General features: G+C 40.1%; 2 protein-coding genes across 4 annotated transcripts in view; one reads left to right on the top strand and one right to left on the bottom strand.

The window, feature by feature from the left end:
* Window positions 1-17,024, bottom strand: part of LOC124116583 — a 38,302-nt gene that overhangs the window by 13,511 nt on the left and 7,767 nt on the right. The window contains exons 1-4 of one of the 3 annotated variants that reach the window (XM_046477973.2): window positions 15,709-15,823; window positions 3,164-3,932; window positions 1,495-1,974; window positions 969-1,127 (exon numbers count right to left, since the gene is read on the bottom strand). In XM_046477973.2, coding sequence (XP_046333929.2) covers window positions 969-1,127; window positions 1,495-1,974; window positions 3,164-3,932; window positions 15,709-15,729 — 1,429 coding nt within the window. In that variant the 5' untranslated portion in view covers window positions 15,730-15,823. Of the gene's footprint in view, window positions 1-968; window positions 1,128-1,494; window positions 1,975-3,163; window positions 3,933-5,979; window positions 6,102-15,708; window positions 15,824-17,024 lie in introns of those variants that run through there. The other 2 variants (XM_046477974.2, XM_046477972.2) reach the window with 2 other exon arrangements.
* The window catches only part of LOC124116584 (probable 39S ribosomal protein L23, mitochondrial), a 39,408-nt gene continuing 28,399 nt past the window's right edge, over window positions 6,016-17,024 (top strand). Inside the window, exons 1-2 of the mRNA XM_046477976.2 lie at window positions 6,016-6,099; window positions 11,482-11,631. Coding sequence (XP_046333932.2) covers window positions 6,017-6,099; window positions 11,482-11,631 — 233 coding nt within the window. The 5' untranslated portion in view covers window position 6,016. The remainder of the gene's footprint in view (window positions 6,100-11,481; window positions 11,632-17,024) is intronic.

The raw sequence follows: 17,024 nt of genomic DNA, 5'->3' as shown, positions 1-17,024 counted from the left end.
GGGAAACAACCAGTACCATCTTTAACGACTTTTGGTATGACGTGACCGGGGATTGAACCCCCGACCTTGTACTCTATCCACTAGAACATGGAGGTGGAACCCCCGACCTTGTACTCTATCCACTAGAACATGGAGGTGGAACCCCCGACCTTGTACTCTATCCACTAGAACATGGAGGTGGAACCCCCGACCTTGTACTCTATCCACAAGAACATGGAGGTGGAACCCCAGACCCTGTACTCTATCCACTAGAACATGGAGGTGGAACCCCCGACCTTGTACTCTATCCACTAGAACATGGAGGTGGAACCCCAGACCTTGTACTCTATCCACTAGAACATGGAGGTGGAACCCCCGACCTTGTACTCTATCCACTAGAACATGGAGGTGGAACCCCCGACCTTGTACTCTTTCCACTAGAACATGGAGGTGGAACCCCGACCCTGTACTCTATCCACTAGAACATGAAGGTGGAACCCCCGACCCTGTACTCTATCCACTAGAACATGAAGGTGGAACCCCGACCTAGTACTCTATCCACTAGAACATGGAGGTGGAACCCCCGACATTGTACTCTATCCACTAGAACATGGAGGTGGAACCCCTGACCTTGTACTCTATCCACTAGAACATGGAGGTGGAACCCCGACCCTGTACTCTATCCATTAGAAAATGGAGGTGGTCCATATTAACAAGTACTGAAACAGTGCCAGGATATTTTTCACTATTTTAATTGAAGAATTTAACAATATAAGAAACTTTAACAACCCAATTTTTTTTAGGACATCCAGCATGTTCAGGAGACCTTTTTTTTAGTTTATCATAAAACCTGAGGTAGAATAATTTTTTCAAGTTTTTTTTTTTTTAACGAATTATTATTGTCTTGAATTTCAGGCCCCCAGATGATAAAATGGTTGTTCCCTAAAAAGTTGTGCACTGAATAAAGAAAAACCAGACGACAACCTCACCTCTGCCTGGAGCGCCCCCTACAGCGCCCTCTGCTTCTTGTGACCGATGAGACTCGGACTCCGATGACAAGTTGTCACCGATCTCTATCAGCTTCTTCACGATCTTGTCAATAGCCTCGTCCTTGTCAGCCGGTGAGTCGGTCGGAGAATCAACCTCATCTGGATCAGCAGAACAAAAACATATGATGTCATATGCCATAAATATCAATTATTTAAGAAAAATGTCGCTGTGCAGAGTTGTGTCCCTTGGACACACGAGAAACCTATGATTGTGGGTTCGAATCCCGGTTCGCCCCAATTTTGTTTCTAGTTTTGTCAGCACCATACACATGCTCGTGGGCTCACCGAAGTGGTAAACGTCTGAGACCTGCATCACTTCGGGCTTTCCTCCCACATTAAGCTGACATATAACTGGAATACTGTTAAAAGCGGCATTAAACCCAACTCACTCACTCATTATTCTGTGCCAATTTCAAACCCTGTATGCTATGGCATACAGGGAGACATGATACCAACAGATTCTCACCCATTTCATCGTGGAGGTCTGTACTGCCATCTATTTCAATAGAAGTCTGTGGCAGGAACCTTGTCCTTTGATGGGAGTGCGTAGTCACATTACACTCCCATAATCCGTCATCGGCGATTGTCACACACTTCCTATCTATGTCAACACTGGATTCAATTACACCTCTCTGAGGCACCATATTTGGAAATAAACCTTTGTCAATATGGGCACCGTGAACTTGGATTGTTCTTGGTGCCGAGTGATCTGTACTCTGCGATACCAAAATATCAGTCCTTGATTTCGTTTTTCGCTGACCTGCAGAGTCTCCATGCTTGCTGCCATTAGCTTTCTTTTCTTTGGGTTCTGGTGTTTTGGAACTGCTTCTTGACCTATGACCTCCTTGACCTCCCTCCTCTGCTAGGTTCCTGTCCGGGGTTGAAATGCTCCGTGAGTAGGATCGTTCTCGTTCACTTGTATCAACTGGCTCAGCAGATTTTGATTCTGGCAAAAAGATATGCAGCTTAAAGCAATGATACTTGTAATAATTGTCAAATAATTGCTGAAAGTATCACCATAGTAACCATGAAATACCAAAAGAAATTAAGAATTACAAAAGGGTGGAAATAGAATTTTTCATGATCTTTCTCTTTGTGATACAACAAATATTGGTTCAGACATGTCAAAAAGAAACGCATAGATCTTGTCATGCTTCGTCCCTCGGCAAGCGTGTCCAATAGCCAATATCAAGTCTAGTTTTCACCCTTGCTATCCCAAGCCTACTTTTATGTGCTGAATCATGAAAGGACTATACCACATAACGATAGTCCAATCATGTTTTACACAATCAACATCTGGGTCCCAAAAACGTAATCGCTTTGACCACAGCCATTGCCTGTCAAAATTGCACTGAACTTATTTACAAAATTAAGCATTTTCTACCCTGTTGCCTCGGGAAAATGCTTGCCATTTAGCAAAAACAGCTTGAGGAAATATTCCCTGAAGGAAGTACACATACAGTGAATGAATCTGACTAAATATCATGGCGACCCCAGCCAACAATATTCAAGATACATGATGGCAGTCTGTAAACAATCACATCAACATGATCAAGTTGAAAGAAACCAGTGGTTGATAGCATGAACAACCATCTATGCCACTGGAATATGACAACACAGCATCAGCCAAACATAACAATGTGACCAAACCATTCTTTATTAATGTACCTCTTGCATCAAGACATACTGTGATACTGGGTCATACTTCAATTAATGAATATAGTACATCCTGGAGTACTGTGCTTCAATAAGAGCAATTAAGTTCTAATAATCACCTGGACAAACAATTTGTTTGTTTGTATATTGTTTACCGCAGCACTCAGCACTATTCAAGCTATATGACGGCGGTCTGTAAATAATTGAGTCTGGACCAGACAATCCAGTGATTGACATCATGAGCATCGCTCCACGCAATTGGGATACGATGACATGCATCAACCAAGTCAGCGAGCCTGATCACCTGGTCCCGTTAGTCGCCTCTTACGACAAGCATTGACAAACAGAAGTGACAATATTTGGAAGAGAAAACTTTGGGAGATAAGTAAGTTAGAAAAAATACTGATCAAACTGTAATTCATCTTTTACCATGGTTAAAAGAAAAATATAATAATCGTGAATTATGATAATATGCATACCTGGTATATCACCCTTTTTGACCTTCCTGAAAGACTTTCTTATGGAATCAAAGAATCTTTTCCCTGCCGAATTTCTTCTAGAAGAGGATGAGTGACTGTCATGATGTGACGACTTATCGTCTGGAATATCCAAAGTGTCACCTTTAGCACGCCAATTACCGGTAGTCGATATGTACGTGTCAATATGTACGTGAGTGTCTTTCTCATGTCTAGTGTTCATATCAGGTGAATCGCGTAAATCCTTATTTTTACTCTTTCGTTTAATCTTCTTCCTTTTGTTTGTCTTTGACTCATAAACATACACATCATCTTCTCCAGATCTATTGTCTCGATGGAAAGCATGCATCAGCCTTTCCGTGGCCCGTTTGAAAAAACTTTTCTTTTGTCGTCGTGGTGAACTGTCGTCATGTGGTTCATCCAAATCAGTGTCAGGCGAAGAATACCCAAGACTGACTTTTTTAGTTCCTTTTATACTTTTGTTTTTTATGTGGCCATCCTTTTCCACTTTAAAACTGGAAGGCATGGTTTTGGAACGTCCAATACCATTCTGAGAACCATGCAAGTCCTCCTGGCGTTCATCCTCACCTTCAGCAGCCCTTGAAGCGGCCTTGTAGCTCTCACTCCTCCCATACTTTGAGGGACGTGGTTCCGTGTCCTTCAGCTTGCGTTTCAGGTATTCTTCCAAGATTCTCTTGGCATCTTGATAGACCTCCTCACTCGTGGGTTTCGTGTGGTGATGACTGTGATCTGACATTCTGTGTCTTTTTTCCTGAAGATAAACACACAATAATACTAAAATAGGTAATCAGCATTTCCTTTCATCACTGTCAATTTTAAAATGGATGGGAGTGTGAGCTACAATCTAACTATCCTAATAAAACTGTGCCCATCAATCACTCATGATCCACAGGATGGTTGAGCCTCACACTCGTCCCACTGGACGTTTTAAATGTTTTGAATGGGATTTTAGCATTAATGATTTTACGATCTATCCATATTTGCAAAATTGTATATACCCACAAGATTTGCACTTTAAACATATACCCAATAATATAACTTCAAAGTATTTTGATGCAATGAGCTGAGGAAATGCATCTGAAACTATTATTAATCAGGAATAATATATTTCATTATTGTGTTATTTTCTTTTCTTTAAAAGAACATTAACCATAAGCATAGCAGTTTGGTACAGCTGAACACTATTGCTGGATATTTTTATGTATGGTGCAATGTAACCAGTCACCGTTGAGGCTTTCCATGGTCTTGATCGCGAAAACAATATGTTGACATATAACAGTCAAACTACAACAAAAATGACTTTTAACTGGTTAAAGTATGGCATTTATGATATATGTATCCATTCTCTGTCAACTAAAATTTGTTTCAAGGTGTCAATAGCAGTAATCTGACCATGGTTATCTGGGATGGTACGATCTGCTGATTACTTCTGACACGATTTCGCTGAAATCAATGTAAACAATATTGAATGAAATTTTGAATAAAATTAATAAAATAGATTAAAAACATAAATCTGGATATACAATGAACCCTTTTTATAACCAGGTAGTGTAACAACAGGATTAAATTGCATACTTCAATTGCATAACGATTTGTTGTCATGGTATTTAGGGTGAAATGAGCTCATGGTAATGTCCTTGTGATGGGGAAAAAACATCAAAACTCATTATGGCGTGTGTTATGCGCAACCCCCTCTACATAGCTGTGGGTCTTTTTTTAAACAAATATGCAGTATACTCAGAAAACATGGTCACTGACAAACGATCATTTCCGAACACAAAATAATTCCTGAAACACTTAACACACAACACAATCAAACCAACATTCTATACATACAGCTGTCAAATTTATTGATAATCAAATGGATCAGAAGACGGAAAAAGCCCTGTAAGGCAGACTTGGTGCCAGCCTTATCGGTGAAATTGCTCATCACATCAAACACCGGGAACCTGTTTGAACCCCAGTGGCGTTTTTTTTGTTTGGGGGATTATTTCACATGTCATTTTTTATCGTTTTAAAACTGTTTCACGTTTTTTTCAAATTTGTGTTCAAGTATGCCCTAAAGTGTCCATATCTGTAAAGTTGCTATGTTGAGTTTTTTTCAAAAAAACATGTGCAACCGACTATGCCTCTTTAAAAATACTTAGTGCACCATGGTAAACCACAAAGTGAGTGAGTGAGTGAGTTGGGTTTAACGCCGCTTTTAACAGTATTCCAGTCATATCGCGGCGTGTCAGCTTAATGTGGGAGGAAAGCCCGAAGTGATGCAGGTCTCAGACGTTTACCACTTCGGTGAAACCCACGAGCAGGGGTATGGTGCTGACAAACCTAGAAACATAATTGGGGCGAACCGGGATTCGAACCCACAATCATAGGTTTCTGGTGTGCCGAAGGGACGCAACTCTGCATAACTAATCGCGGTGCCTTAGACGTCTGGGCCACCCGTGCCCCCGTAAACCACAAAGAAGTAACAATACATTAATGTGAATGGCACATGAATTTAGATGCTACTTTGAATAATAAGATGGAACTGTGAAAGATATAACAGTCAAATATAACTCTCTTCTGCGACTGTTATAACCTTACCGGTGTCAATGATCAGTTATGATGAAAAATCTAAAATTCTAGATTCTAGCTTATAACTCACTCACTGACTTATTAAATAATAATTTGAGATCATTCAGCAGCGTCTTTTCCTTGCATTCTTCTATATGACTAGAGCTACATCGAACAAAACATACAATGTCATCATCATCGTCATCATCATTCAAAATATATCAATCTACGACGTAACTCACATTACGGGGGAATCCTGTCTAAATCAGGAAATGACATATGACCTTCACCTTGCAGCATTTCTACCTTCAGAACGAAAAACCTAAAATGGCGGCGTCCACAAGAGGGGTTGGACGATTAATGTAAGTCGATGAAACGACATCACTTTTCTACTTTTAATCTGTCAACAGCGTACTGGTTTGCTGTCACGCATTTGTCCTAATGCTGATCTGAAAATTCAAGAATCTGTCTGACTGTTGCCGGGTAACAACAGATAAGATTCCAAGTGATGATACGACAGTAGGCCTAACACGCGTGTGGGGTTTTTCTTTTTCAAGTTCAATGACATAGATGTGTCACGTCACGTTTGCTGAGTCTATATCTGGGTCCTACCTCAGATTTTTAAACGTTTGTCACGAAAGCTCTCCTCGGGTTTTCCCCTGTTGGCATGGCTGATTTTCAATTTCAATGACCGATCGATCTATGCTTCTTGTGATTTCTTTTTAGTCAAAATAGGCTTAGTCAAAACTTAACACCGTTCACCCAATTTCAATCAGTTAAATATTTAAATTAAAAAAAGGATGTCTTGTGACTGTGTCTTTGAGAAATCTACATAGGATACGCAAATTACATTCAGTGTGATGATATTCAATACAAGGGTTACCGGTATATACTGTTTGGCCAGGGAAAAACAAGTTATAGTCTAAATATGATATGAATAATCATAACTAACTTCATACCCATATGATAATGGTAATATATCAATTACATTGTTTCATGAACATGAGTATTTTTCTCAAAGAATTGTCCGTACAAACTCTCATGACCATCTTCCCTTAACTGACTATACAATTAAAAGTCCAGTTTCCACCCTTGCTAAACTAGGCTGGAATTCCAGTATTTGGGCTGGACTAACAAGTGACTATGCATAGTCAAATTTAAATCGCGTAATGAACTAGACATCTGATTCATTAACAGCATGGATTTCAACATGCAGATTTTGGTTGACTGCAGGATTTGCAAAGCATGTGTACATGTACTGTCAACTGGGCGTTGTCAGATATTTTGCAAATCTTTACATGTTATTAATCAAGGTGCTCAAGTGATTTGATGCACCTCGCGGGGGTAATACCTGTTTTATTACAATATTGATCTTGATTATCGATCAGATCGTCTTGAATAGGCGCCACCATTTTGTTTGAACCAATTGCAAGTTACATGAGAGATGGAATCTGATTGGTCAGTAGGAGCGACAGTGAAGGGACATAAATTGTAATAGCCACTGGTGGCGCTATGATTGAACCTTGAAATTCCAGCCTCATTTGGCAAGGGTGAAAAGTGGACTTTATTGTCAGTTAAATGTTCTTGCCTTGGGTGATGCCTCATGACACAAGCAGGCAATGGTTCAAATACTGTATTTACACTATTAGTCGTTGGGCAACCCGAAAGTTGACCCAGAGCCTTGTGCCTATTCTGTTTAATGTTGGCACAGTGGCAACTCACTATCTTACCAAATCTCAAATTCTCCAGTCATTAAAAGTGTATACACATTTGCAGGAAACATTCATTATCAATCCCCAACATATCACAGTATTAGAGACCCTGCGTCTAATAGATAATAGAGGCCAGACTTCTAATTTCTGGTCAGAGCATATGATCCAGTGCAGTTAGAGGTGTAGTGGAGGTCAAGCATCTAATAGAGGAAATAATGAATTTAATTGAAAATGCTCCAGATTGACATAAAACATTCCCCATATGTGCTAAAATATGAATAGATATACGCATAAAATTTTAAAAAGTACAATGGTGTTTATTTGTTTTGTTTGTTTGTTTTTGAACGCCACACTCAGCAATATTCCAGCTATGTGATGGCAGTCTGTTAATAATCAAGTCTGGACCAGACAATCCAATGATTGACATCATGCGCATCGATCTACACAATTAGGATGCTGTATGTACAGAGCTTACTACACAAACGCTTTCCATTGGATGCATGTCATACGAAACTGGACTTTAGGTAAAAACGTGCTAGCGATATCATGACTTGTATTTGAAAAACTATTAAGACTGAGAATTGTTTTGCTATTGCTGTGTTTACATGCCAAAGATGTAAGATGGAATGTTGGTATTGTTTTCTGAAGGTCTTGCAAATAACTTCCAGCTATATATCAGTTAATTCTACAATAAAAATGATGATAATTAGGGAGCCAAATCGGCAGCCAAAATTAAGATAAGGGCGCCAATGTTAAAATTCAGTTGCTTATGCGACCATTCAGTCAATAATAAGAGGCTACAATATCCAATATTTGAATGATAACATTTTAGTAAAATACTCAATGACTTATCTAAAATTTATCTGGAGCTCTGGTAAATCCTGGCTTTCATGAGGAATAATCTGATTATTAAAATGAACACTTCATCACTGGTGGACTCTTGGCCGTGGTTACTGCTTAGTTAAGCTTGTCATTTTCCAGTGCGTCTTCTGTACAAACTCAGTGTATGTGGTGGTATCTCTGTAGCGGTTTCATCAGCAGCATCCTGTCATGTGCAGTGTTGGCAATTAAGTTTGGTCCTGGTCCTATGATATTTGAATGTCCCTAAGTCTTTAACTGTTAACATTGGTTTATATTATGCAGTGTTCAGAATTAACTATGAAAGTCAAGGGGTCCTTTTCCAATGTTAAAAGTTAAAGATTTGTGGAGTCCATTGATTTAAGTACTGTGGGAGCGTACCTTAAGGTCCTTTGCACCCCCACACCCCCTTTAATTTCCAATTCTGTTTGTGACAAAGATCTCTTGACTTTAATGCTTAAAGGGACAGGGCATCGACTGTTCTGAAGCTTCGTTTGTAAACAGTGGCTGATAACCCCCGAGTTTTCTCGACTCTGCTCAACTTATTCCGTTTCTGCGCCAGTGACCACAATGATGACAGGTTATCATGGTTATCACGGTTATCACATGACCAGACTTTTCTCAGGTTTGTTAACAAATGCACTTGGTCTGAAATAAGAACAGACATGTCTAAAGTAGACCTTTCAGTGCACCATGCATACTGTTTTGCATAAGTATGTAGATATACTACTACAACTGCGACAGTGAGGTGCATGACAATATGGCTTTACACATCAAAGTTACTGTACCGCTTGTTCTGTGATGACTAGACGTGGAGGATAAATATGTAAATGGAAATAGTTTTTAGGATATTTCCTCCGTAAAAGTTAAATCTAAATGTGTGGACTCATCCAAAATGAAAAACACATGAATGAACTGTGCAAGATGTGACGATGTGACAGAAGTTCTAGGCTGACGGCAAGGAACCCTGGGTAGGAGAGCGATTAACTTTATATGGCCGAGGAATATCTATATTGTAATCTAGGCTTTGATAAACACTGGCTTCTAATCTAATCAAGCTGGCAATTAGTATTTTGTTACGCATCTCTAAGAAAAACACACAAGCTTTCTCACCAATTTGCCTCTATTAAATAACGTTACTGAAGACAAGTTTACTCTGCGCAGCGCTTATGTTGTCGGCTTCACTGTGCAGAACTCTCTTGTTTTGGTTTGAGAACAGTATCGAGCATGTGACGTCACGCTCGGAAACTATTTCATGCATGAATTAAAAACACGCAGAACCGTCAACGTACTGTCCCTTGAAATCCGAACAGTGGCTACATATACTGTAAGTTATGAAATCAATGCGAAAAATGCGAGTCTCCCATGCTCACATTAATAATAATCATTGTAACTGGACATACATGTATTGGAGGTTATTATCATGTAATTGAGCACAACATCTGATTTAGTGCTTTTCACCTAGTCAGTTTGTTTTCACAAATTGATCAAGCAGTTATGGCAGTCGTCACCCAAATATGACCTTGTCAAATAATCCAATATTACAAGCAAAACACTGCTCACCCATGTAGTGAAAAGTCCAGTAGGTCTCGATTTAAGGAACTTGATTTAACTGCACCATGTGCATGTTGAGATGAAACCTCAGTTGCACCAGACTAAACCAGGTTGGTCCCATAAATTTATCAAAGTTGCAACACAGATGCGTGAACACGATGACTGTGTCATGAAACCAGGATTTGTGACATAGTATGGTAAATAAAACGTACAGAGTTTGTTCAATGATTGATGTTGTATGGACAAATAAGGGTTTAGTCAGATACAAATTTGCATTTGAGGACAAATACTTATGCATGTACATGTAGACATAAATATTAGGTTGTATTTTTTAATAATAGGTTGTACTGGTGCATGATTTTTGTAGTTTATTTGAGCCTGTCCAGTACAGCAATAATGGTCGTGGTGAGCACACATAACACTGCTCATTGAAATAAAGTTGTTTTTAATGATCATCCTGCCCCCAAAATTGCCCCTGATGTTTTAATTTTAGTTTTAAGCCCTGTTAATGGACATGGTCTTTTTCAAATTTTATAAATTTCACTAGATTCCTACTCTTTTGTTTATCACCCGCTAACCGCACAGGCCGCGGACACCTAAACGAGCCTCCTGGTGGTAATGAAGGCCGGGAATCAACCAAGTGCTAACGGTGAAGTGACACCAATACACAGGATATTAAAAGTCCTTTGCCCACGCACGCGAAAAACCGGGTCCAGCAGTAGGAATTGAAAATCCACATCCCAAAGAGGCCACCCTGACTGTTTATTTTGTTTGCACATGCCATGCATCATGATATAGGTCATCATAGTGTGTCAGATTTGCAGGGGGCCCAAGCCAAGGGCACATGGCCTCGCCCTTCTCTTCATACCCGAGTCTCGGGGCGTGGCGAGAAGTCAAGTGATTGATTAGAATCAAGTCTGCTTCTATAGATTTGTAACCATCTAAAGAAGTAAAATAGGAGAACTTAATAAGATGTTCTCTCCCAAACCCACTCAATTTTGAAAAACAATGATTGGCAGTCTGACCCACCGGGAGAAAAGGAACCTTATGGGTCCCAGGATAAAATTGTGGCTTATTGTGCTATGACACCTTGAAGAAGTTTGACGTCCACTTACTTCAGTGAAGATTGCCATGTGTGATGTCATGTATCTCTGTAATAAATGACCCGTGAAGATCCGGGGTATAATAGGTCTTCAGCAACGCTTGCTTGCCGTAAAAGGTGACTATGTTTGTCGTAAGAGGCGACTAACGGGGTCGGGTGGTCAGGCTTGCTGACTTGGTTGATGCATGTCATCGATCCTAATTGCATGGTTCGATGCTCTTGATATCAATCACTGGATTGTCTGTTCCAGACTCGATTATTTACAGACCGCCGTCATATAGCTGAAATATTGCTGAGTGCGGTGTTAAACAACCAACCAACCAACCAACCAAACCACCAGTAATAAATTTGAATTGAAGCTTGTGAATTATATTCTTGTGTTCTGAAGATGCTGTAGTTTTGATATATAATGAGAAGTCAAAATGTGATTTTTCACCCATGAGGTCCCTTATCTCATGGCCGGTCACAATTAATTTTGTAACTGGCTTTTACCGTTGTGATTTAACTTATTGTTACAGACCGTTATGGAAGAGACGCATCCCTCAGACACCAATTCACTGGAAAGGAAATCCTCAGCATAGAGTCTTCCTACCTCAGTTCTGGATGAAGCTCATCAAACCAGAACGGAAGACGCCTCCACACCTGGCACAGTTTGAAGTGCATCCACAGTAAGTCATTTGGATTTTCACTGGACATCTACAGATTAGGGCTAGGACAGGTAGTGAGTGAGTGAGTTGGGTTTAATGCCGCTTTTAACAGTATTCCAGTCATATCGCAGCGTGTCAGCTTAATGTGGGAGGAAAACCCGAAGTGATGCAGGTCTCAGACGTTTACCACTTCGGTGAAACCCACGAGCACGGGTATGGTGCTGACAAACCTAGAAACATAATCAGGGCGAACCAGGATTAGAACCCACAATCACAGGTTTCTGGCATGCCCAAGGGACGCAACTCTGCACGGCGAATCGCGGCGCCTTAGACGACTGGGACACCTGTGCCCCTGCTAGGACAGGTAACTCGGGTACCCATGTCAGGTGGGTACTGAGTAGGACCCGGGTACCCACAGGACTACCCAGACTCGTGGTTAGTCACCTGATTATATTGTTTAATGGCAAAAATTATCTAGAACTCTATGGTTACACTATGAGTGATAAATGTTCACATTTCTTTCTGACTTTGCACACATTTCTTCTGACTTTATATGTTTGCATAGAGATAAATTATCAGTCAACTTCAGTGTATGCATGACCAGATCGGTTTATACGTGTATCTAAATTTATTTTGACAGAAGTACCATCAATCTATTCCCAATCGGACATGTTATACCTATCTCTTGAGACCTACAGCAGGTACCCGGGTAGGGTCGGGTAATAGGGAGGTGGGTACCCGGATAGGAAATTTGGACTCGTCCCAGCCCTTCTATAGATCATCTTATTACCAAGACACGATTAACATGTGTCCAGAAATATTAGCATGCATTTGTTTATTCCTTATCAGTGTTCGCAGTTCAGGGGGTCCGAGGTCATTGGGTCGGACTACTCTGGACCTCTGTCAACACCAGACCAAATTTCCATCCTGAATTGACAGGTTATACATGATCTGTTCCTGCTAGAATTGTATTGTTGTAATTTGTACCAGCTCGTGTAACAATACTCTGTTCTTGAAAAAATGTGTCCAAAAGAGTAGATCATAAGTTTTATCTAAGGTTAAATATGCTTCCTTCATAGAATGTGTAAACATTGTTGATAATGAGAACTGATTTTTGTATAATTTGAAACAAATATCTTCACGCTTGCAACAGCAAGGGAAACAACTATTGCAATGATTTCACTAATCAAGACCACTGTCTAAACCAGACTAAACATTCGTTCTCATACAAGTTGTGTTCAGACAGATTTCACTCTATACAGTTAAATCTCGTGTCAAACTTGAACGTGTCGAACTCACCTTTCTGCCCATGTGAATTCCTTCAATATTTATCATCATATGTTCAATATAAAACAATATTACATGATACATGTAGATTATTTGTTGCAACATAGTTGCAGATGTTGAGACAAAGTATGAATCCAACGACTAGATTACATGTAATTATTTGTCATAACACTATGTTTGGTTTCGGAAATCAATTTGTTGGTTGTCTCGAACTTTTTACCAGGTCCCTTCGAGTTTGACAGAACGTGGTTCAACTGTATCTATGTTTCCCCATGCAGTGAGTGAATGCAGCGATAGAAACTTACAGTTTTAGTAAACTGGTCCTTTATAGTTTACTTTATAGTTTACTTATATAGCAAGACCCCTAAAAAGGGCAAATTTCTACTGGTCCTTAGGATACCTTAACTATTGGGCAGTTTGGCAAGGACTACAGGACTAGTGCCAGTTTCTAATGCTGTGAATAAGTCACATGACTGACCAATGACCAGTCGTAATGACCAGTCGTAATGACCAGTCGTAATGACCCCAGTGCTGATATTTACCTAAGCCTGTTATGAATGCTAAGTCCCTCAAGCTGAAGCTTATGAGCCTAGAGAGAGTGTTACATGCTTGAAGAATTGTTCAGTGGAGCTTAAGGGCCAGCAACAACACTGGAAATGGGCCCACAAGTATTTGGTTATTTCATTACCTACAGCTTAACCTTGTTTAGTCAACATATCCGTCAATACTTCTGTACATCTATAGAGGAGGGAGGGTTGGTCATGTGGTTGGCGTTTGGAAGGCTGTGGAACTACTCCTGTTACATATCTTGAAATGGGAATTTGGTGTGAGAAATTGTTTAACTGAAACTGACAGCACTGAAGAAAACATTATTTTATTGGTTTGAATGAGTGAGTGAGTGAGTGAGTATGGTTTTACACCACTTTTAGCAATATTCCAGCAATATCACGGCGGGGGACACCAGAAATGGGCTTCACACATTGTACCCATGTCGGGAATCGAACCTGGGTCTTCGGCGTGACGAGCGAACGCTTTAACCACTAGGCTACCTGACCGCCCTTATTGGTTTGAGATGGATTTCATGACTAAATGTGTTTCACAAATATTTACTCAAACTGTTTGCTAAGAAATATGTTTATTTTTTTAAAAAGATTGAAATACACATGGACCACAGATTATAGAGACGAGTATTAATCTTTAGCAGAGAGCTCGCATGTAGTAACAGTAACAGAAGAGTAACATTTAACAGTGTAAAAGTTAATTGATTCCAATTAATTACAAATTTTGGGGGTTTGCTTGTGCCATGGTAATTGTATGAAGTTGAAGAATAGTATTCAAAATCTTTAATCTTCACAGCCCAAATTAGCTTTGGCTAGATTTTATGCTAAACATAAGAACTTTAAAAATTGAAAGTTTTCATGCCCAAGCCATTTTAACTTGATGCTGGCTGGAGGTTGGAATGAGAATGATAAGTTTGTGTCCTGAATGGTATCGGTTGCCATTGTCTGATTTTATTTATCAAAAAGCTGGGCTATAATCTATTGTTTGAATACAACTCTCTGGAGTAGTCTGTCCCATGATGGGCGAGTGGCATGTCTTCATGTTGATTGTTTGACTGAGTATCTTCATTCAGACAAGTGCTGCAGCATCTTTTTGACACATAATTTACCATGTTTATTGTTTACAATCAGCAAACTGTTCAGAAATCATGTAGAGAGTCGTCAGATGTGTTCACATGTGAATGGGAAGTAGACTTTTTCATTTCAACATTTGCATGTTTTGGACTTACGACAGCATGTAATGTGTGGCTGAGGCAAAACAGTGTAAAGTGGTATTTGACTCAAGCTGGTTTTGGTTTGTTGTTTAACGCCGCACTCAGCATTCCAGCTATATTCCAGCTATATGACGGCGGTCTGTAAATAATCGAGTCTGGACCAGACAATCCAGTGATTGACAAAATGAGCTTTGCTTCACACAATTCGGACCGATGACATACATCAACCAAGTCAGCGAGCCTGACCACCTGATCCCGTTAGCCGCCTTTTACGACAAGCATAGTCGCCTTTTACGGCAAGCATGGGTTGCTGAAGACCTATTTTACCCCGGATCTTCACGGGCCTTACTCAAGCTGATTTCTGAGGTCATATAGTTATGGATTGTACAAACATATCGTAAAAATTCATCTTGGATCACAGATTTGTTCATAGTAGAAAAAATAATTCTCCAAAAATTTGAAATTTAAGCCTATTCCATTTATATTTGACATACAGTAATTGAGTAAACTACGTTTATAACGAACACGCTTATAACGAACTGACCAATATAACAAACTTATTTTTTAGTCCCAGCCATTTGTTGTATATATGCTGTTTATATGCTTATAACGAACTACGGTTATTACAAACTAAAATTAGTGGTCCCCTTGACTTCGTTATAACCGTAGTTTGCTCTACTTGTGTATATGTGTTATACAGATTAAAAAAAAGGTTAATTCAGTAATTGTCAGTCATGAACATGACCATATTTTCGTTACAATATTAGTTTTGTAGTAACTTTTAGTTTGACAATAGGATGCCGACATTCTTCATCTTTTGACAATGCATATAACCGCGTTAGAAATTGGCACTAGTCCTGTAGTCCTTACCTAACTGCCCAATAGTAAAGGTATCCTAAGGACTAGTAGATTGGCCCATTTTAGGGGTTTTGCTATACAATGCTATATGTTATCTTTATATGGACTAGTGGCCAAAAACTGTTAGTTTCTAACCCTGATATAACCATGGTAACTGAGATATTGGAAGAGAACAGTACCTTTGTGGTGTCAGCATCCATGACTGTTGTATTGTGTTATGCTCCTGATCATGATCTTCTACCCTTGTTTTCCATGTGTAAGGTGTATTAATACACCTGTTGTACTGCTCAACCCAACTTGTGCAGTTGTTCCACCCAGTTCTATAAATTGTGTTGGGTGCTATTTATAGATCCAGTTTTCCCAAACCTATCCCCAAAACACATGATGCTTCCTGTATCAAAATAACCAGGGGCACAGCCACCAGGAATATACAACGTACTCATCATGCCAAGAAGTATAACCTTATCTTTATACTGATGTGTTATATATAGAATTACCTACTGGTTAGTTATTAGTCTCATCTCTACCCACTGATCCACCTATATACACACCCATTCAACTACCTCTGAGTGCGGTGTTAAACAAACAAACAAAGAAACCAATCCATCCACCCTACCATTCAGGGCATGTGTGGCCCAGTCACCACAATTTTCTGTGCAGAGTTGCGTTCCTTGGACACCCCAGGAACCTGTGATTGTGGGTTCGAACCCCTGTTGAAGTCCTGGGTCCATTTACCAGCAGTAGAAACTAAAAGTTTTAGTCCACTAGTCTGTATAATGATAACATATGGCAAAACCCCTAAAAAACGCAAATTTCTACTAGTCCTTAGGATATCTGATCTATTGGGCAGTTTGGCAAAGGGGTTAGTGCCAATTTCTAACGCTGTTAACCCGTTCATTCTTCTACCCATCCATTCAACCAGATACCACACGTCCATCTACCCACACATCCATCGATCTACCCACACATATAACCGATCATCCATCTATCCACCCATCCATCCACACATCCATCTACCCACACATCCATCAATCTACCCACCATTTCAACACGCTTCCATCCACCCACCCATTCAACACCCATCTACCCACAAATTCAACCACTCACCCATCTACCCACCCTGATCCATCTACCCACAAATTCAACCACCCACCTATCTACCCACACATTCAACCAACCATCCATCTACCCACACATTCAACCACCCACACATTCAACCAACCATCCATCTACCCACACATTCAACCACCCATTCATCCACACATCCATCTATCCACCCATTCAACCACCCATCCATCTACCCACACATTCAACCACCCATCCATCTACCCACACATTCAACCAACCATCCATCTACCCACACATTCAACCAACCATCCATCTACCCACACATTCAACCAACCATCCATCTGCCCACAAATTCAACCACCCACCCATCTACCCACACATTCAACCAACCATCCATCTACCCACACATTCAACACCCACCCATCCA

Source organism: Haliotis rufescens, unplaced genomic scaffold (assembly GCF_023055435.1).
Source record: "Haliotis rufescens isolate VD_foot unplaced genomic scaffold, xgHalRufe1.0.p SCAF_5, whole genome shotgun sequence".
In the NCBI taxonomy this organism is placed as follows: domain Eukaryota; kingdom Metazoa; phylum Mollusca; class Gastropoda; order Lepetellida; family Haliotidae; genus Haliotis; species Haliotis rufescens.
Note: the sequence above shows the minus strand (reverse complement) of the source record. Positions and strands in the feature narration are given on the sequence as shown.